At 41.2% G+C, this 21,038-nt stretch overlaps 1 protein-coding gene across 8 annotated transcripts in view; it reads right to left on the bottom strand.

Annotated features, from left to right (window-relative positions):
* Positions 1-21,038, bottom strand: part of ATG7 (autophagy related 7) — a 92,988-nt gene that overhangs the window by 60,958 nt on the left and 10,992 nt on the right. For all 8 annotated transcript variants that reach the window (XM_048315918.1, XM_048315919.1, XM_048315920.1 and 5 more), the window contains 6 exons: positions 19,333-19,527; positions 16,965-17,168; positions 16,602-16,717; positions 15,901-15,976; positions 14,734-14,814; positions 1,719-1,841 (listed from right to left, as the gene is read on the bottom strand). In XM_048315918.1, coding sequence (XP_048171875.1) covers positions 1,719-1,841; positions 14,734-14,814; positions 15,901-15,976; positions 16,602-16,717; positions 16,965-17,168; positions 19,333-19,527 — 795 coding nt within the window. The remainder of the gene's footprint in view (positions 1-1,718; positions 1,842-14,733; positions 14,815-15,900; positions 15,977-16,601; positions 16,718-16,964; positions 17,169-19,332; positions 19,528-21,038) is intronic.

The following is a 21,038-nucleotide window of genomic DNA, read 5'->3' as shown; positions in this document are numbered from 1 at the left end:
GGAGCACCAATCTTAGCAAATCTATCTAATGGCTCCATTTTAGGGAATACATTCTGCCAAGAGCAGCTTCAAAGCAGCCAGAAACCCAAAAAACCATTTTTGCAGACCTCACACTCCCCAGCTGCAGCGTGAGAAAAAGGAGCTCGAAATACAAGAGAAAAGGAGCTCCAGATACGAGAGTAATTCCACAGAAAAGATATTAAAAGCACTCTCTTGTGCACCTAAAAAATATAAAAATTGTCCCAGCTGATGAACAGAGACTTGTGGAAGACCACAAAACAACCTCTTTGTTTTTCAGAGCCAGCAGTGGCAAAATGTAACAAAAAACTGGCTTTTAATCCAAAGCAAGCAGGAGTGCTCCAGGATCTACAAATAATCTGTCAGCCCTTGCCATTCATAAACACAGATTCATCAATAGATTGGTTAACCCTGCTAAAAGAGATGGATTTTCCCAAAAATACAGCAATCCTATAGGGAAGAATCAAGAAAGCTCCCTGGTTTTATGGTAGTTAACCTAATTTGAAAGCATTAGCTCTGCAAATACTTTGTATGTCAGATTTTCCACCCCTGAGCAGTGATTTCACTGCATAAACCTCACTAAAGAACCCCAGGATTTTTGAAAGGATGCTAATTCTGGGTTTTAAGCTAAACTTTGACTTCAGTAAGTCGCACTAAACTCACACCAGACTCTAGATTTTGTAGAGAGTATCTAAAATTTCATTAACAAACACCTGTACACATTCTGAAGCTGAAAAAGGGATTAATACCTGCAAAATAATACATTACTAACTAATTGTAATTGGTTTTACATTTTCCATTAGCAGCCTAGACACTAAAAGCCAGGCCTGGCAATCAGACTTTAATTATTCTCACTATTAATGAGTGGCACACATTAAAGGGTGCTTGTTTTCCCTTCTTGGATCCCTCTCACATACATATATATATATATTTAAATTTTTCCTAGGTATGACCATGCTGATTTAAGAATGCATTAGGTATTTTACAGTTCACATTTCCAGCATCTGCTTCCATTATTTTCAAAGGCTAAAACATGAAACAGAGAGCCAAGTCATCGTTATCCCCCCAAAACCTTATTAAGCAACACTGTGGAGCCCTTTCCAGCTGAAAAAACAGCTCCAGCACTTGCACAGGCTGCAGGGACTGAACAACCACTTCTCAGAGCCAGCTTCAGAAACATCCCTGGGATACAGCCACGCCAAGATTCAGTTATGATGTAGAAGGGGAGAGATATTGGCAGAGAGGGGAAGGAATACAAATCATTGTTAAAATGCAGTATTAGGGCAGAGATCTGTTTCATTTTTTAAGGAACACACTCAGTATCACAACTCAGTATTGAGTTATCAGCAGTGCTGCTGCCCATGAGGTCAAACACACCCCAGTTTCTTCCCACATTCCATTTTCTGTCACTGGGCAAGCAAACAGCATTGTTTGCCCCATATTACAATCCATCAAGCAGCATAATTACATTTTACTTGACCTAAAATTGCAGTTGATTTCCTCACACCACATAACACAAGCCACTTGCTTCCTTTAAAAGCAATATTTAAGGACTCAGATCCAGAAAGTGACAATGAATTAAAGAGAATGTCTAAACCATCGTGTCAATCATTCTGTAAATCAAATACCACAGCTTGATTCTATCAGTGATTCATTTGACCACATGGTTAATTCTTAAGATCCAAATTTTATTTGCTTACCTCAGCAGCCTGTGTCTCCTGGTGTAATAAAGTTAGACCTGTCAGGTCTTCCAAGAAGGAATGTGAAGAATTAAAAACTTTAGCTAGGAAATTGAACCCTTCTCGTTCATACTGGTCAAGGACCTGCCAAATAAACAAACAGAAAAGTACTTCAAATACAATACCCCAAATCTGATTCATCCTCGTAGCTGGCTCACAGAATAAAGGCACAATCTTTCTGGACACTCAGAAAATGACTGAATATTGCAAACAGGTAAAAATGACAGAGAACAAAACAATCATTTTCCCCAACTCAATTTCTAAAGCGAGGAAAGGTGGAAGTAAGAGGGAAGAGAAGTGGGGTTTAAGATCTCCTGGTTTAAATATATTTTTAAGCCTAAAAAGAGACAGATGATACAGCAAGAAGGAAAATTTGGCTGCAAAGCCATGAAAGGAGCATTTGAGTTCCACAGAACACAGTAAAAGCCTGTTCCAGGGTATCAGTTCAGGGAAAGAACCATGCTGGGACAGCCTGGAAAATTCCCCGAGTAGGTGTCCAAGCCCAACATCCTCCCAGTCTCCAGAGATCTGTGGTTCTGTGCTTGCTGTATCTTAAAGTAGGCTCTATTTTTCTGCCTTAATTTTCCCAGTTTATCTTTCATTTGGACAATCTTAGAGGCTCCTACAAGAACTGTGAGGTTTTAGCTTATGCCCCTCTCAACCCCTGAGCATGAAGAGCTTTATTTTAGCTTCAGATGAGGATTTGCCAGGCTGATTTCAACCCAGTGGGATGGAGATTGAGGGAAGAGAAGATAAATGTCAAACATGAACACAACTCTACACGTTTTGTGACAGCAGGTAGTCAGAAAATATAAGGAACTTATGTCTGAGCAATCCCAGTATCCGTTGTTTCCTTATTTTTGTTCCAAGTTCTGGTCATTTAATGCCTTGCTCTCAGAGATGAAGCAGCTGAGCTTGATGCATTCCAAACAACTTTTCCTACAGAACTTCAGGCAGCAGAGCAGGATGTATGCAGGGACCTCAAAGCCACACAATATTTAAATAGAAAGGAGCAGAATGTTTGACAATGGAGACAGAGAGGCAGAGGAAGGATCACCAGGATCACCCTGGATCCAGAAGAGGCAGGATTTTCACAAGAGTGGAAATAGTTCCTTTAGAATTCATCAAATCACAACTTACTCTCAACAATCTCACTCTTTCCTAGTTTGACAAATCCTAATAGTCTCAAATACACATTTCATTGATAAAACCGTGGGAACTTGCACAGCCCAACAACATTCTTCAGCAAAACACATCCAGTGAGCTTTTCCACTGAGTCCTACAGGAATTCAAGCTCATTAAAAAACATATTTATATTTAGATGAGAGAATTCTAAGTTTATCGTTAAAAATAGACTGGGATCCTCACTCAGACCTTCATGCAAAGCTATCTGGTGCATACTTGGATATCAAAAAACACAGACAGAAACAACTGAAACACAACTGTGGAAAGGAAGATGTGGGAACTCGTGCCTTCTGATCAATGAATCACTATGACTTTGCAGAAGCTTTTTATTGTTTAAAATACACTCCACTCCCACATCTCACAACTTGACATCATACCCTACTTAGACACTTTGCTTAATTATATATTCTACCTACTTATCTTATATTACTTATACATATCACTCTACTTACACATTTCCTTACTTACACTTTTTACAACTTCTACATAACACAGTACTTATGTATTTTCCCCACTTATACATGTTACTTTACTTATACATCTTACAACCTTTACATGATACTCTACTTACACATTTTATCACTTATCCATAACACAGTAGGTATACATTTTGCAACTCCTGTGTATGAGCTCCCACATTGCTGGATTGGTTTTTCTATTCTGTCCATGAGCTCCACACACACTTTTCTGATAATATGATTGGTTTTAATCTAGTGCAGCACAGTCCTTTTTTACCTATTCCTTGCTGTCTTGGTATTTAGTTTTTCAGCTTCTTCTTTCTCAATTCTTTCCCAGTTTAGCACAGTTTACCTTTCAGTCCTCGATGAATTCCTGAGGGCTCTAACAGGTGGGGCTCCTGATCCAGGCAAGCAGCACCGAGATGATGATGGCAACAAAACCCATCCAGTGCTCAGCAGCCAAGTTAGTCCAGGAAATCCAAACAACAAGCCAGCAACGGACAGGGAGCAGATAGAAACCTGTCCCTCTTCTCCCCTCAAACCTTCAGACTGGAGCTTAAAAACCCCTTCTGGGGCTGATGAGCTGCAGCTGAAGGTGGAAAGGCCAGGTGAAGCTCGTGAGGGTAATTCTAGCCTGGTCCCACTCTGAGGGCTCTAAGAATAGCTAAAGATGGTTTGGCTGGGGCACACTATCAAGTTTCAAATACCTTACAACAGAGAGACAGATGTAGGTGATTATCAAACACTTGGAGCCTTCTTGACCACACTTACTCTTCTAAAACAAACACCACCAGCACTTCATGTTCTCTTATTGAATGTACAGAAATTGTTCTTCATACTTTAAAGATTTATTTAGGGGTTTGGTGGATTTGTACAATGACTGATAAACATAATCATAAATTAAAAAAGAAAACAGGATTTAAAAAAAAAAAATATTGGGAGCATTTCTTTGTATTTTCCTTGGTGTTTTTTTATTCCTGAGATAAACGAAGCAACGTGAATGTTCACAAGGCAATACAGAGAACTGGACAACTTCAGCATTCCATTTGGGATGCGTCCTCTCAATATTATCCACTAAATACAGTGGGATTGCACTGGGGATTGATACATTTAATGACTATTCTGGGTTTCAGAATTCTACTAGAACAACCCAAGTGCAGCAGTCTCTTGCATCTGGCTCTTTGTGGAGAACAGACACCAATTTCTAACCCTGGAGTGCGTTCACAGCCCTGCCTGTGGGAATTCCTCACACCAGCAGGGTTATCCGACGTGCTCCCGTTGCTGGAGTCTGGGGGAAGCGCAATCCAGATTTTTGGGGATGCAGGACAGATCAGAGTTCATGGCCCCCTGAAACCATCCCCAGCCTGCACACAACGAAGCTCAGCCTTAGTTTAAGATATTACAGCACCTCAGAGAAATGCAGGGACAACAGCAGCGGGATATTTTGGTCCCTTCCAGGGGTAGAAGATGTAAACCACCTTGGGCTATGCAAATATTATGAGCAGAGCAGGGAATTGAGTGCAACCTTTCTATACACAGCTCGTCTATCAAGCAGCCCTTAAACCTGGCTGGGTTTGTTACTCAGAGAGCTCTGCTTTGATCCTCACTCCCAAAAACCGCGATCGAGCCTGGAGTGAGAATTTCCAGGTGCTGCTTCCTCAGTAAGTGCACGAGTATGGAGTGCCAGGGTGCTGAGCATGAGGTGCCCTGGTTTATCTCAGAGATGTGCCCAGTCCCTGCCAAGGCCAGGCAGGAATTCCTGAGCTAACCCAGAGGCACCCTGACACCCCCAAGGTCCTGCACTGCCAGGGGATGGAGCACCTGGAACAGCTTTCATTAAATCCAGGAGCCCTTTGTGTCATCAGCAGCACGGACAATGCCAGGAAGTCTCCCATTAAGTGCCTTTTAAAGTATTAATATTAATAAAATATTAATAAGCTCACAGATGCAGGAGTTGCAGGTACATTATTTTTAGACTTTTTTGCTGGGTAGAACTGGGATACATTAATGTGACCAAATCTATTGCTATGGAAAGATTTCCACATTTATTTTCCCCCTGTAGCAACTCTGCTGTGTGGCAGAGACCCTCCATAGTGCCACAATGGCAAACTCAGGTTTGGGTAACAAATCTCACCACACACCCCATATCTTAAAAACCTAAAGCACAACAATAAAGAACATTTTTTTCTTCTAGCAGCAACCACAGAAGCCTGAAAAGCTGTATTAAAAAGTGTACTTGCTGATTATAATGACTTGCTTTTTAGAATGGGGACAGCCTGCTGAATGGAAGTATTTGTTAACTAGTTTTAAATCCAGAATTCCAGCCAACAAACATCAGATCAGGGAGCCACAGAATCACCTGCAGCACCACATTTGCTGCCTGAGCAGGTACCATTAAAGAAGATATCCACTATAATGAAATCCTTTCAACACAGGCAGTGACTGGGAGAACATTTTGGCGCCCTCAGGGACTTTATTTCCCAGCTCAGATGATTAAAACTTTCCAGTGCCACAAAAGGGAGGAACTCCATTAAGCTGCCCACATCCAACCCTTCCTACCCAAATTCAGTAGCAGCTTTTCTCTGATAAATGGAACAGGGCACAGATTTGTTCAGCAGCCATTGAGCAGACCTCAGAAAGGAAAAAGAATGAGGCAAAATAATCTCAGATTCCTGTGCCAGGAGACCACCCAGGGAATAATCACACAAGAATAAAGCCAGTCTGGACAACAAATAGACACGAAAGAACTCGAAAAAATGTTTCCAGATTTAATAAGTGACTGATTTGTTGTTGCATGGAAAGGAAATTTTCTCCTATTTAATCATGTCCAGCAGAGCCCAAAGGCCCATGGCTGGCATGAATTTGCCTTTGCACTTCTGAACAATTCCCTTTGCTGCTGACACCATCCTTGGTCCCACTGTGATCCTCCTGAGGAATAGCTTTACAGGAGGAATGTTCTTGAGAGATGCTATAATTTTTATGATTATTGATCTCAAACCAGTTACTGTCTGACCACAGATGTAAAAAATCCCACCTGAACTCTTCCAGGGAATAAATACATCCCTCCCCAGTCATTCAGGGATGTGTCACTATGCAGCAATTCATTTTCCAAGCAGAAAAAGACCCAAAACTATAAAAGCACAACAAAATACATAATTCTTGCACCCAGCCTGGCAAGCTGGAGCAGGAAGGATTTATTAAGGAACTCTTATCCTCTCCTCACCTGCAGGTCGCTTGTCAGAGCTTAGGAGGAGAGCTGGAAAGCACCAATTCCTTCTGGATTTCATGGCTGCTACAAACACTGCCAGGAGAACCCACATTTTCACACCACCCTCTCCTGCCACATGCAAATCTCTCAGGTTGATGCCACAACCTTGCCTTCAGTCTCCATTTCACAGAGCTCTATAATTGCTTTTCTACATGATGGCATTTTAACAGAACAAATCAAGCTGTGGATGCACATCATCACAACAGGACCAAATTCATGTACTGCCAAAGCTTTCTGAGTAAATGATACCCAGTAACCCATCCTATGAGCAATCTTTTTATTCTGGCCTGTTTACTGAAGTTAAAAAACCCCCAAATCTCATGGCAGAAGGAAAAAAATACAGGCTTGGAGTAAAAGAACTTGCTTGGAAATGAGAAACAGATGTGCAGCCCTGGTGTTATATTCTTTTTAACAGCATTCTGCACAAAGAAGTCTCAATTGCTGGGTACAAAGACATTCAGAAAGAGAATCTGGCTCCAGGATTGCTTTATAGCAGAAAAGTTAATATCTGGGTAAGCAAAAACACAAAAAACAAGCTCCTAACCCAAAGAAACTGGCTACTGATGCAAAATTGGCTCTTGTTTTACTTCAGTCACATCAATTTAAAACTTTTTAACCAGTATTTTACATTTGGTTTGGCTTTTTTTTTTTCTTTTCAAAGTCATTTGCATCTGTGGAGCTTGAAACGGTGCTGTTTACTTCCCAGGAAAAATAAAATAAGGACTGAATGCTACCAGATGGATTATTTACACTAAATAAGATTTCTACCCCCAAAACAAGAGGGTGCTGCACTTTACACTCTGCTTGGATTTAAACATTTCCCTCCCACAAATGGGGCAGATACTTCACTAAATATTTCAGAGTCCCAAAAAATCCCAATATTCAAGGTTCTGTTTACATCCAGGCCCATCAAATTTCTATTTTTGCACACTGTTCACTCCCTGATTATCACAGGCCATGCAGAAAGGAGAGAAAACTACTGTTCACTCGCTGAAAAGAGACATTTGGAAAATAAGACAGACATGAAAAAGTCTTGCCAGTTCCACTCTTCAAAATTCAAGGTATCTGCTGTTAAAACAGCAAATTTAATGAAAGACAACAGTGCTGTGAAGAATCCTGAATGAGAAGAGAATAAGCTGAGCCACTGGGACCTTGGGCACTGCTGATATTCAAAATTTGACCACACAGCCATAATTCTGATTTCCTTAAAAAACCCCTCATTCCCAGACTCTTGCCTTTTCACAAAGCTCTCAATTTTTATTGCCATTTGATCCTAAGAAGTCATAAAGCAAAGCCAAATAAGCTGATGCTGTAATACAGCTGTGAAAAAGAAGGCAGTAAAATTGCACTTTTCTGAGGATCATGGAATGATTTTTCAGGGCCTCTTGTTCACGGGGTTGGAGCAGGCAAGTCTGACAATATTGCATGAAAAAAAGATAATACTCCAGGAATTGCCCCAAATGTGTGTGTGAATGGTCACACACACTTGTGCACTCACACATGATTAAGTTTTGAGAACAAAGTTGTGCAGAAAGCTGTGCTCCAGGTGTGCACCCGACAAGGCCATGCTGGAAATACTGGAAACTTAGAAACCACAAGGCAAAAATGGCATAATTTTGGGCTCATGTCCAAATCATTAAATCACCCTATGCATATACACAAGTCTCTCCTTTCCTTCCCATAATCAGTACTAAAAATGAAAGCAAATCAGTATAAAACCTTAATTAATCCAAGTACAATGTGCTGGAAAATCATTTAAGGAAGAGATTGCTGTTTTAATTTAGAGTAGGAAAGGGGTGATACAAATGAGCTTTTCCTGTTGCTACTTCCTACCCTGACTTTGAATTGCAATGGATGGAAAATGGAGAATTAACTTACTGAAGAATCAGCTCTGAAGGATTTTTTTAGCTTGGGATTTTTCAGTTGCTTTTGAATGGTGAAAAGGAGGAAAGTAGAGATCTTAGAAATTTAAGAAATAACAGTCTAAGCATGGTCTTGTCAACATTTAGTTCTTGGGAGCTGCACACATTCTTTTCTGGAATGATCTCGATGTGCTTCATCAAGTAACCATTTTTTCTGATATGAACTGACAGATAAAACTGCAGGATTTTCATTTTAGCCACTCTTCCCTTTCTCAAACACTTCACACAGATTATTTCAAATGTAACAGCATCCCCAGATTCCAGCCAGCCTAAGGAAGTTTCACTGCACAGCACACAAGCTGAAGGCATTTCCTGCCTGAAAACAGGAGTACAGAGAAGTGAGAGGAAAGAAAGGGCTGAAGAGAGAGCACAAGAAAATCAACATCTCCGTTTTAGAGACTGAGAAAGAGGAACAAAAGGGCTTTCTGGTAGCCAGCACCATTAGATCATGTGCCCTGACCTCCCTGAACACGTGGGTACATCCTTCAGCCCCCTCCCAGCCACCCCCTGCTCGCTCCACGTTTTCCACTGGATGGATATTTACAACTCCATTGATCCCCACTCTGCTTCCTGTCCAAAAGTGATGCTGATGAGCTCATCAGCAGTTGCAGCGTGCTTGGCTCCAGCTCATTCTGGCATCAGTCACCCTCTGTTGTACAGGGAGGCAGAAAGCCCTGCTCCCTCCCAGCCCCAGCCCAGGGGAAGGACAATTCGGGGCAGGATCCTGTGTTATCCGTGCACAGGGACAGGCACCTAACCCTCAATTTTGCCTTGAGGGAACAGTCCAGGAGCAGCCCCCATTGTCTGCAGAGAACCCCTAACGCTGGCAGGGAAGCACGGGCACTTTCCCAACACCCAAGGGAATGTTCTCCTCCCAGCAAAGCAACTGCCTGATGCTGAAAGATGCTTTGGCTGCCTGCACAAATGGGTGCCCCAGAGGCCCCAGCTCTGCAGGGCTGGTTGGAGCCAGCCAGAAGCTGGGAATGACTGGGTACTGCCCAGGAAAAGTCATTTATTCCATCCAGCCCTCCCCTGCCAGCAGCACTTCAACAACGAGGCTGATCTGTCCCACACTGAGCACCCAAAGCTGTCGCTGCCTCAGGCAGAAACTGCAGCTGCTCAGTGCTTCCCAAACCCACAGCTCCAGCTTCAAAATCCATGTTTTGCAGACCATTCCAGAGCAGAGGGTTTTATGATCTGGATGTGCTGCAATACCTATGCACACAGCACTGGAGGAGCATCAGTGTTTTCTTCAAAACCACATTTACTGCATTTCATCAGTTTCTGCTATTTTACCGTCTTTTACAATTCAATTCCCTCCACTCTTCCTATTTCAAATGAAACAAACAATTCTGTAAGCACAGATATAGCAGCACTTTAAAAACGTGGACAAATTGAATAAAAGTCAAACTTTAAGTTAAACTCTTCAAAAATATTTGCAAACAAAGATCAGTTTTCCAAAAAGCAAGGCTGATGATCAGTTAAGTTTAAAAAAAATAGGCATCAAGGTAGACAGACACCTGTCAAAGTCTGCAATGAGGGTGCAGAAAAACATATGAGAAACAACAACAATAATAATTAAAATAGAGAAGCATATTGTGTCTCCATGAATATGCACTGATTCCTTGGAATAACTGAACAATAAACTTGGGAACAGAAAGCACTAGGCTGCAAATATGCAAAAATCTCATGGAAGTGAAAAAGAATGACTACAAACTGCTCATACCCACCAAACAAAAAACTGAGCTTTTGAGTTCCAGATGGAATCCTACAGAATGAGGGCTGGAATTGTTCCTACACTCAGCAGCAGTGGGATGAACACCATCATCATCATCATCCCAGCAACCCCACATTGAATATTCCCGAGTTTGAATCCAGCTTAGTGTTCTCCAAGTTTGTTTTTGCAGTTCTTGTAGGCAGATATTTCAAGGCAAAGTTTTTTAGTTCAGTTTTGTTTTAACTGACAGAAAAGGAATTGTGTAACAGCTTCACAGAGAGACAACAGGAGAGCACATGGTTGCCATTAATATAAATAATTAAAAATTATATTCTAGGCACAGGTAGATAATTGAACAATACTAGAAAACTGCAGTGATGCTGTCTTTTTCCTCATTGATAATCCTTTACTTTGTACTAACTGTAGTTAGAATTTAATTGAATTGGAAGAAGAAATATTGGGGAAAAAAACCCAAACAAACCCCCCTTTTAGATACACAAAATTTCATTTAAATGTAACAGAAATACAACCTGTCCGAGATATGATTCCACTGTTTTAAACAATGGCAGGTTTCTTCTTTCCCTTAAACCCCACTATTTTTAAAGTTAAATGCAACAATGGGAAAATTCATTTCTATGCCACCTTAAGAGTAAGAGAAGTCCTAAGTTTAACTCAGAATGCTGCAAATATGCCCAGGTGTATTAATGATGCATTCTTCAAGTCTCCATGAAATCTAGCCAGTACTAAGACAGAGGCTGCACTGTGCAGACTTGTCAAATGTTCACATATGTAAATTAGGGAAATAAGGAAAGTTCTAAATGGACTCAGTTTCACTGACTTCACGTTACAGCACAGCTACAGAAAGAACTCTTAAAACATCCTCTTAATTTTTGAAATGTTCATTCCTGAAGGACAAACATTTCTCCCCATTTCCTTCATCATTTCTGCAAGCTCTGCAGGAGAATTTTCTTTTTTTTTAGCACAGCAAAGACCACGGCTTTCCCCCCCCCCACCATGACTTCTACATCCACACAATGCTTGAAATGAGAAATGTATAATATAAAAAGATTCAAAGGAGTGTCCCTGACAGATCATCCATTGCTACTGGGAGAAAGCAAATAGGAATGTCTTAGTGCAGTTAGGACAAATCCGAAGGGCCTGGAATCGAAATAAAAAATTATCTCAACTGAAAAACATCAGTAAGTGACAGAACCTTGCAGGTTGCTGTCATAAGTGATCAGAATGATTTCACATAAAAATGCACGCACAGCAGTCAGCAGAGGAGAACAATGAGAGCATTGTTGAGGCTACACGATGATGGATTTCAAAACTGAAACACTCATAAATAACTTACGCAACCCAAGCACTCAGTAAATGTCACAGCAGAAGTGTTTAATGTATTCCTGGGATGGCAGAAAGGGAAAACATCTGCAAGGGCAAGGGAACATCCTGACTGAAAACAGAAATTGTAACGTAATGCCAACAGTACCATCCCTGATCCCAGCGTCTGCCCCTTCGTCACACGCAATGAACTGAGAAACATTGGACATTCACTCCGTGGTTAAAAAGCCACTTCAGCAGCTCAAGTTCCCAGCACACTGAGCAGAAAGTAGGGAAAGAACTTGGAAATTAGCAGAGATGCTCATGCTGGTTTTTATCAATTTCATAGTGGGGATAATGACAGGTGAGAATGACTGCTGTAGGGGAAGGAGAGAAATCTCTTTAAGGAGAACAAATCAGCTTTCCAGCACATGGATGCTAAATCCTGACTCTGGAGGGAACGTGAGCTATGTGTAAAAACAGAGGAGGCATCTCTATACCCAGGCTGGTTGGTGGCAATTATCTTTTGTAACATTGAACTCTGGAGCTGTGGAGCCTCCTCGTTCATACCACGATGCACAGGAAATAAAGGGGAGCAATAAAAGGAAATTTTCACTGCCCTCATTAAAATACAAACACTGGCAGTTTTGCATTAAAATCCATCCATATTTTAACACTCATGATCCAAGGACCGAACCAGTTTTCTGCAAGGATCAGATCTACCCACTTTTCCAAGGAATTGCAATGCTTCTCACCATAATGTAATGAGAAAACAGCCTCATTTTGCTCTCCACAGGGTAAACAGGTTAGTTAGCACAGCCAGTAATAAGCTAAACATTTTCCCCTGTAAGTAAAGCAGTTGTTACAAATAAATATCCATCCTAAAGAACTCTGGAGTCTCCCTTGTCAATGCCAGAACAAGTCTGGCACCAGAGGAGCTCTCCCTGCTCTCTGTGCCCTGAGCTCTTACAGGGATATTTGACATTCCAGCACAGCTTCTGCACAACCAGAATAAGACAGAGGGGGAATCATAAAGGAAAATTTGGCCCAGAATAAAAATAGATTGGTTTCCTGCTGCGACCACCCCAAAATTCCTGAACAATTGCCTGCGGGAAGCTTCTCTGGCACACGGCCTGGGCAGGACAATTCTGGGTAAAGAAAAGTTGGCTGCTTGCAAGCCTGGCCTCTCCAGCTTCAAGAGCAGAGAAATGAAGGAATGACTGAGTCAAAATGAAAAGGACTCAAATCTCCAAACATGCAGATCATTAGCAGCTTCTCCTGAGTCCTCCAGCTGGACTGGATGGCTTCAGGATGTACTGGAATTCTTCTAAAATTCCTAATTCATTAGTTTTATGCTTTAAGAGTTACAGAGTGACAAGAGCTCAAGAAGGAGAACGCTGACAAAAGGAAAACACAATGAATACAACGCCAGCAAATTCAATTCTATCAGCAGAGCCACTTGTGTGCTGAAAGTCTGAATCTACAGCAAATCTGACATAGAGCAGGATGAAATGATGCTAAATTACGTTATTAAAAACCAAACAAACCCTCACACAACAAACCAACAGACAGAGTACAATTAAATTGTAATTGGATTTATCATTTCAAAGTATCAGCATCACATTTCCACATAATGCAGGGTGACATATTCTTATGCTAATAAATAGAAAGTTAGCAAAGTAAACAGAGGCTGTGTTTCTACTGTAAGGAAATCTGTGAGCCAATGAAGCAACCTTTTCAGCACACAAGTAATTCAATACCCAAACCACATGAAAAGTGATCTCTCTGGGAATAGCACAGCTGCTAAAATCCAAGTCAGTTTTTATTAAATCATCGAGTCTGTTTATGTAAAACGGGGCTCTCTTAAAATGACCTCCAAGAGGAAATGATTTGCTAATGAAAAATTGATACTTGCATTGAATTTATCTGCGTGGATGTACATTTTTATTGTTTTTACATATCAGTGTTTCCTGAACTGGAGATAAGAAGAAGAAAAGAGAAAAAGAAAAAGAAAGAAAACCTTATTCTAACACTTTAAATAACCCACCATCAAGGTTTTAGCTACTGCTGAGCTTTCAGCTCTTCGAGAGGGCAGATAAAACTGCTACTATTTTTAGAAACATCCAAGTTTAGTGCTTCAGCTTTTGAAGAGCAAATGCACATTAAGAATCCTTCAAAACTTGTCAAATGTACCCAGACAGCCCAGAGGAAAAAAAGGAATACTGCAGGAGAAGATACTGTGTGAGATCTCCAGAAGATGCCAGTGCCCCATTATTTTTTGATGGCTGTTTGAAAGGAGGACGAGCGCAGTGGAAGGAACAGAAAGAACTTCTGGCAGTCAGTCTCGAGGTACAGGAGAGTGAACTAAATTAATGGCACTCCCAAGCAGTTCAAACCATGAGTCAAACCCTCTGCATCTCCCTACTGAGATATCCCAGGGAAAACTTCTGGAAGTTGCACTCCACGGCCAGAAAAAACTTGCCAGAGGGAACTTTTCAAGGCCACAGGAGAGGGAAACAATGCAAGAGCTGCCCCAGAGAGCCAAGAAACAGCTGGGAACTCTGAGGTGACTCAGGACTGGCAGCACCAGCAGCAAAATGAACAATCTGGTCAATAAAGAACCGGTAAGAAGCAATGTTTTCCTCCTCAATTGTTCATTATTTGTCTGTTTTGTATCACAAATCATAAATTTAGACAATTTTGCCTATTTGTAAAGACATTAAGCCCCAGAAATAAAGAGATATTTATTCAGCAGGCATCAGAAAGGATTTCTTAAACAATACCAATCTCATTCCTTTCTCCAAAGCTGAAAGATATGGACAGTATTTCTGTGATAAACTTTTCAGAAATGTCTTGGTCAATCTCTGCTTGGATTCTTCAGCTGAGGACAGCATTTGTGTGAAGATAAACAGTGCAGCATGCTGAGAGGTGATGCCAAAGGAATTTGGAAAACACGTAAAAAAGAAGGGTATGAAGGCAAAAGAACGTTAGCTGAAGTGAGAACAGATCCCAAGCCCTAAGGAAGTCAGAGAAAATGTCAAAAAGTACCCCAGAACTGACCTAGAAATATAAAAATAATAGAAAGCACAGACAAACTCAGCCTTACCTTGGCTGAACAGGCTGTGCACTTATCAAATGCTAGGCTGACTGGAAGAACATTATCAAATCTGGATAAAAATCCTCGGATCTAGAAGATGAAAGAAAAAAATTACATTGCTATTTTAAACATTTCCAAAACTCAACATGAACTGGACACATACATTCAACAAAAGGAATATCTATAATGTTCTAACAGTCACCCCCAGTAAAACCTGCAGTAAATTTCTACAAAGCACAACATTACTGCTTTTCTATACACAAATAATGGCACAACTACCTAAATGCAGCACTATTTCACCACAAATAGAGGCACAGCACCATCTGCAGTTAGCCTTCTCTGAGTGCAAAGGGCCATGAAAAACAAAAAGCCATGGTGTGACCACTTAAACACATTTTTTCCCTGTCTCTATAACCCAGAATCTGAAAATTTAGCTGTTGTGCATTCCTCAGTTATGATGTTAATATGATATTATTGATAGGTGATTTTAGAATTCCAGACCACTATTTCTGCTAAGAGAGGGAGCACTGGAAGCACTTTGCAGCAGGGTTTGATCATTTCAATTATGAACTCTTTGTACTGACCATCCTTTTTATTCTGTTTATTACAATGAAGAGATGCCACCAGGAATAGAACTTAAGTAACTCTGCTATACAAATAACAATAATACCTTAATTTTGAAGTTTTTAAGCTGAATTTTTGAAAAACTGTATCACCAACATTGTAACTAGAGTTTGGGTTGAGTAGAAGAAAAAAGTGCTGCAATGTACCAAAATTACAGGAATATTTTTGAGAAATATAATAATTGTGAGTTGGCTTATTTGAATTGTTTTCAAACTCTGAAGAGATTTAAAAAGTGAACTTTAAGATGCTCATACTGTCAGCTCTGATGGAGAACAGAGAAGTCAGAAATTGCTCTATTCACATCATTCCTGCTCCAAACAAATTCCTCCTTAGCAGGTAGCAGGAATTGTGTGTCCATGAGTAACACAAACACAATGCCAGGAACACACTGCCTGGGCCTGTGTGATGTGTCAATATCATTTATATTTATTTTTTAACAAGCATGGAGAGTCAGTCCTCTGGGGAATGGAATCTGATTTTTGTTAAGGAGACAACATCTGCGATGAGCAGTTCCCAGCTCTTAAACAAAAGCATTTATCAGAAATAATGTACCTGGTGAGGAACAAGTCCAAGAGAAGTGGGTGGTTCATTCATTCTGTCATCACTGCTGCTGGCCACAGCATAACCACTGCCAAAAACCCAACAGGGAAAATTAGAGCAAGACAACACACTCAGAATTTCCAGTCAGCTTCCAGGAATTTTGCTACAGCTTGGAATGTAGTAAGGAATCCATGTGGAAAGTCTGTTTCACAGGAAGCAAGATTCAGCATGATAAATATATATAAATCAGTCTGAGACTCATCTTCGACTCCTAAGTCACTTTTTCTCTCACGAGTTTTAAAGAGAGAAAACGAGCCTCACTTCCAAGGTGCAGAATTTCAGAGTAATTTCTGTATCACACACGCTGAACTTTAAATAAGCTTTGCTTATCTGGAAGCCCTTCATGTGCCACACGTTACAACAGCTCCTCATCTCACCCAAACACCATTCAGCAAAGGAAAGCCAAGATCCACTAACAGCAACATTTTCTTCTTTTGAGATATTCGCAATACTTTTCTATGGTTAAATTCAGAGAGAGAAGAAAAACTCAAGACTTGATGAATCAGTTCCCTCAAGCACTGCACACTACATTATTTTACAGACAATGTTACAGAACTGTCCTGCTTGAGGTGTAATTCCTCCTCCTCTCTAAAGACTGTATTGAATCTGTCTTATTTCTCAGAGAACACCTCAGAACAGCAGCAATGGCTCACCCTTCTGGATGTTGGAGGACAGAAACCATTAACTCCACTGCCAGGGCTCCAGCCACCATGGCCAATCCAGGCCGACTGACTGTGCACTGCTGGTCCAGTGTCCGATCCCTGGTGGACTACAAACACAGACAGTTCTGAAGGGAAGAAAAAATAACTCCAAAGTAACCAGCTGCCCTGTACAAAACACCTCTAGTGCTGTGCAATTCATATCTGCCATCTTCCAAATAAAAATGAGCTATTTCTTCACCCCTGTGTATGTCAACATAAAGCAGATCCCTCCCTGAAACATCATTAAAATCAAATAAAAATCCAAGTCACAACAAAAGAGAGATATAATCACCATCTGCATAAGGTTCTACTCACATCCCCTGGTGCCACAACATCATTGCAGAAGTAGCAGCCCAGTTTATAGCCAGGGATATTTGAGAAGAGTGAGGATCCCAGAAGATCAGAAGAAGCAGAGGCATTGCTGAAACGTGAATCACCAGATTCTTGCTGTTTTGGTTTCTTTAGGCCGTGTCTCATAACAACAAAAGTGTCAAATCCCAAGGCAGCATTGATGACCAACTGTGAACAATAAAGAGAGAACAACAGATATTAAGTGAGCCAAAAAGGGAGGGGGAAAAACAAAAAAAGCCTCGAGGCTTTTCGCTATAAATGCCAAAAACCCACACGCTGTAGATGGATGAACAACCCATTAACTGCATATTTACCATCTTAGCCATAAACAGAGTGTCTGCAAGGTGCAGAATTCCAGTTGTCAAGCACTTAGAAAAAAACAAAAGCAAAATAAAAGTCTGTTTCAGAAAGTCACAACCCCTTGCCTTTTTCTGTGCCTTTCAGGCAAATCTGATCGAAATGAACGACTCCCTCTAGTTGTTACACTGACAAAAAAGTAACAACTTCAAGCACTGAAATGCCATCTGTTATCCAAAACAATTTCTGCTCAGTAAGGAAAGCAATTAATGATTACTTATGGGCTTCATCTGCATCTGCTTAGTCACATGGGGAGCAGGAGCAGCTGTGCTACACAATTACTACACAATTACTCTGTCCTCATTTTCCCCTTGCTCTCCACTTTGTGGCAAGTGCACAGAGTAATCTGAAGCACAATATCAATACAATAATGGCTGCAGCCAGTAAAATATAAAGGAAGATGCACTGCTTCATCTGCAGATACTTTAGATAGAAATTCTGGTGCAGCAGTTTCTCGTTTTCCATTCTTACAGCCAGGAATTGTTTAAAAGAACAACTCTGAGGGAAGCTCTCTCAAGAATTAGTCATCTTCATTAGCAAGCTTGTGAGTCTCATCATCATTCTCAGTATTCCAAATAATTTCTGCATATTCTCTTTCAGCCTTGTAGCAGTTTATTTTTCCTCAGTCCTGAAGTGGAACCCTGCTGCTGAATCTGCACAGGGTTACAGCAATTAAAAGACTGCATCTTCTCACTGCCTCTACCTGTAAAACCTGAATGTGGTGCTCCACTTCCAAAATATGAGTAACAGCTGGTACTAGCAGAAATTAATAATATTGCTAAACAATTCCCACTGCAATCAACTGTTTCTCTCTTCTCAGTTTACTGGCTGGTAACTATTTCATTCTAGCTGATTGACCCTTAATTAAAAAAATCATCGGGTTTTGATAAAGACACAGTGGAAAAGTATCTTCTGGCATGAATTAACAAAAAGAAAAAACAACTAGATTTTTACAAATTCCAGTGCTCAGCAGGAACAGAGATTTAATATGTGACATGAGGATTTAACATGTGAGGGGTTTGTTTGTCCGAGATGCTTGTTTGGGGGGAAGGAATGGCAAAGATCATCAAGGCAACTCGATGATGAAGTGGGGAGACCGACTCTTACTGCTACCTGTAGGACCTGGCTTTGTGCATCTCACACACACCATCACTCAGCATGTTCTTTATTTTCTTTTTGAGACTTTGGGAAGCAAACTGTGCAGTGCTTGAGATCTGCAGGTGCCACACAAAACCACATTTGAGCAGAGCTCTCACTGAGTGATTACCAACATAAGATACTGAGCATTTGTTTGGACATCTTGAGATTTCCCTGCTGTACTTTTCCAGTGACAGAGAATTCCATCTCCTCCTATCAAAGTGATGTTATCAAATCAACCAACTGTGATGCAGACACACTGCACCACTGAGCAACAGAGAAATGTCTCCAAAAATGTCAAAATTTATCCTCAAAATGATTTGAATGCTGCAAGAAAAATGTAGAGGGGCATTGCTGGCTAAGCAAACACGAGAGGGAAGTTTTGGAGATCATAAAACCACTCTATCCTGATTGAACCAGACAGGATTCATATAAAATATGCAAATAAAACTGCATATATTGCTAAAAATTACCAACCATCATACACAGGAAGAGTAGGCTGGCACTGGCACTTCCCAGGTCAATATCCAGCTTTGCAAACTTACTCTTTTTGACATTTCTGTGCTGTTTTTAAACAGCTGAAAGGTTCTTGGAAGAGCACAGGTACAAGCTGCAGAAAGGACAGGACGATTAAGGAGGAGCTGGTGAAGTTATCAAGTTCCACATCCTTACACCTGAAGTTACAATTCAGCGAAGCCCTCGCTAAAGGAACACGCTGCTCTCTCCGCTGGCAAAGGAAAGTTCATAACGAAATAAAAGCCCATTGTTCAGGGCCAGAAATGTATTTAAAATAAGGGAAGAAATGAAAGGAAAGGAAATAAATGGAATAATACAGTACCTTCCTCTTGCTGGCTGCAATGACAGCAGGCAGCCACCGACTCTCCCGAGTGTCCATCAGCAGGAAAACAACATCGTGGGCATCAATGAGCTCCTCAAGCTTCGCCACGTCCTTCTGAGCCTGGGCCATTGTCACCTCAGAAAAGTTCACTGGGTGGCCTGGCATGGGGATGCTCATGTTATAACCTTCTGAGCTCTGGAGGGAGGCAGGCAGAAAATCATGCACTCAAATGGTAACCTTGTGACTGAATTGGTATAAAATTCAACACCAATCACAGTACAAACTCAATTCCTCTTTGTCAGAATGGCAGCTCTGCCCTTTCCCTCTCTCTGTGTGGCAGGGCTGGGCACTAAAGCACTGTGCTGAAGTTTCTGAGTCTGTATTTATGCAGAACAGACTCAGAAAGTTTTGCCAGGCTTCGCAAATCACTACAAGAACACAGTGGAACTGCTCCTAATCCCAGGGGTTACAAACATCACCACAAAGCCAAGCAGCCACAGTTACATATGATTATGATCTGTTAAACTTATCTAAAACCTGTGTCCTGGAGTCTCTTTCCAGCCCCTTCCCAGAGGATTTTAACAGGCTGCAGTCTGCATTTCTGCTGCTGAACATTGACTCAGTCACAGTCAGACACGTGTGCAGTATCACACACTCTGCTCCTTAGTTTCAGTTCCCGAGGAGAACAACAACAGCTTCAGATGATTCCCCTGTAATTCCCCCAGCCATGTGTGAACTTTAGACAGCAGAAAAGCACTTCTGAGACTTGTCTCTGCAGAGCTGGAGGCTGGCACTGTGCAGATGCTGGAGGAGTTTGTTCCTGTGGCAGAAACATTTCCTTCTTCCAGCCCCTTATTTGGGCAAGACATACTGAGAGCAAATATTGAGCCAAATAAGCATATACACAATGCAGATACAATGCAAACAATTAATTCACTCCTTTGGAAATGTGTGAGCACAATCTGCCAGCCATCTGCTGGAAGGGAAGGATGGATCCCTCATTTATGTTACAGAGGCACAAGCCTTGCCAAAGCCTCCCTGCTTGTCACTGCACTCTAAGCAGCTAACAAACTAAAAGCCAAAATGTAAAAGCTGGATGAACCAAGCATAAAATTTCATGGGAAGAGAGGGAAGGAAGGTTGGTGGAATGTGCTTTTACATGGACCAGTTACCAGCACAACTCATAAATCCAGGTGACTCAACTAACCAGAAGGGTGACTATAATTCGGAATATGATAAATATCCCTGAGGATAAAAAGAACCAGGCCCATTTAGCAGCCTGGAGAAATGAGCATGGGTAACACCTGCATTAACAATTCCAAAGGATACACCTTTATTCCCCTCTGTACCATCACCACAGACATCAGGAAATTACTGGAGCAGGCTTTACTTTCAGTGTCATTATCTCCTCCAAAAGGTTGTGGCAGGAACACAAAACTTTAATCCATGCTGGACCTGAGTCATGTGTCCATAGATAACTCATCAAGCCTGTGCTGCACAGGTGCTGATTGATTAGATAAGCACAGCTGACACTGCTCGTGACTCAGGAGGGCAATTTTTGTTCAATAAATTACAATAAATAAGTTGGATGTTAGCTGCACAAAAACATGGTCAATGAGGCTTGTAAAATACTAAAATCCTACTGGAATTCAGAAGAAAAGCTCAATCCAGGGACTGTAGCTGTAGGAATACAGACAAGTCTGGCA

The sequence above is a fragment of the Corvus hawaiiensis genome, chromosome 11 (assembly GCF_020740725.1).
Source record: "Corvus hawaiiensis isolate bCorHaw1 chromosome 11, bCorHaw1.pri.cur, whole genome shotgun sequence".
NCBI lineage: Eukaryota > Metazoa > Chordata > Aves > Passeriformes > Corvidae > Corvus > Corvus hawaiiensis.
Note: the sequence above shows the minus strand (reverse complement) of the source record. Positions and strands in the feature narration are given on the sequence as shown.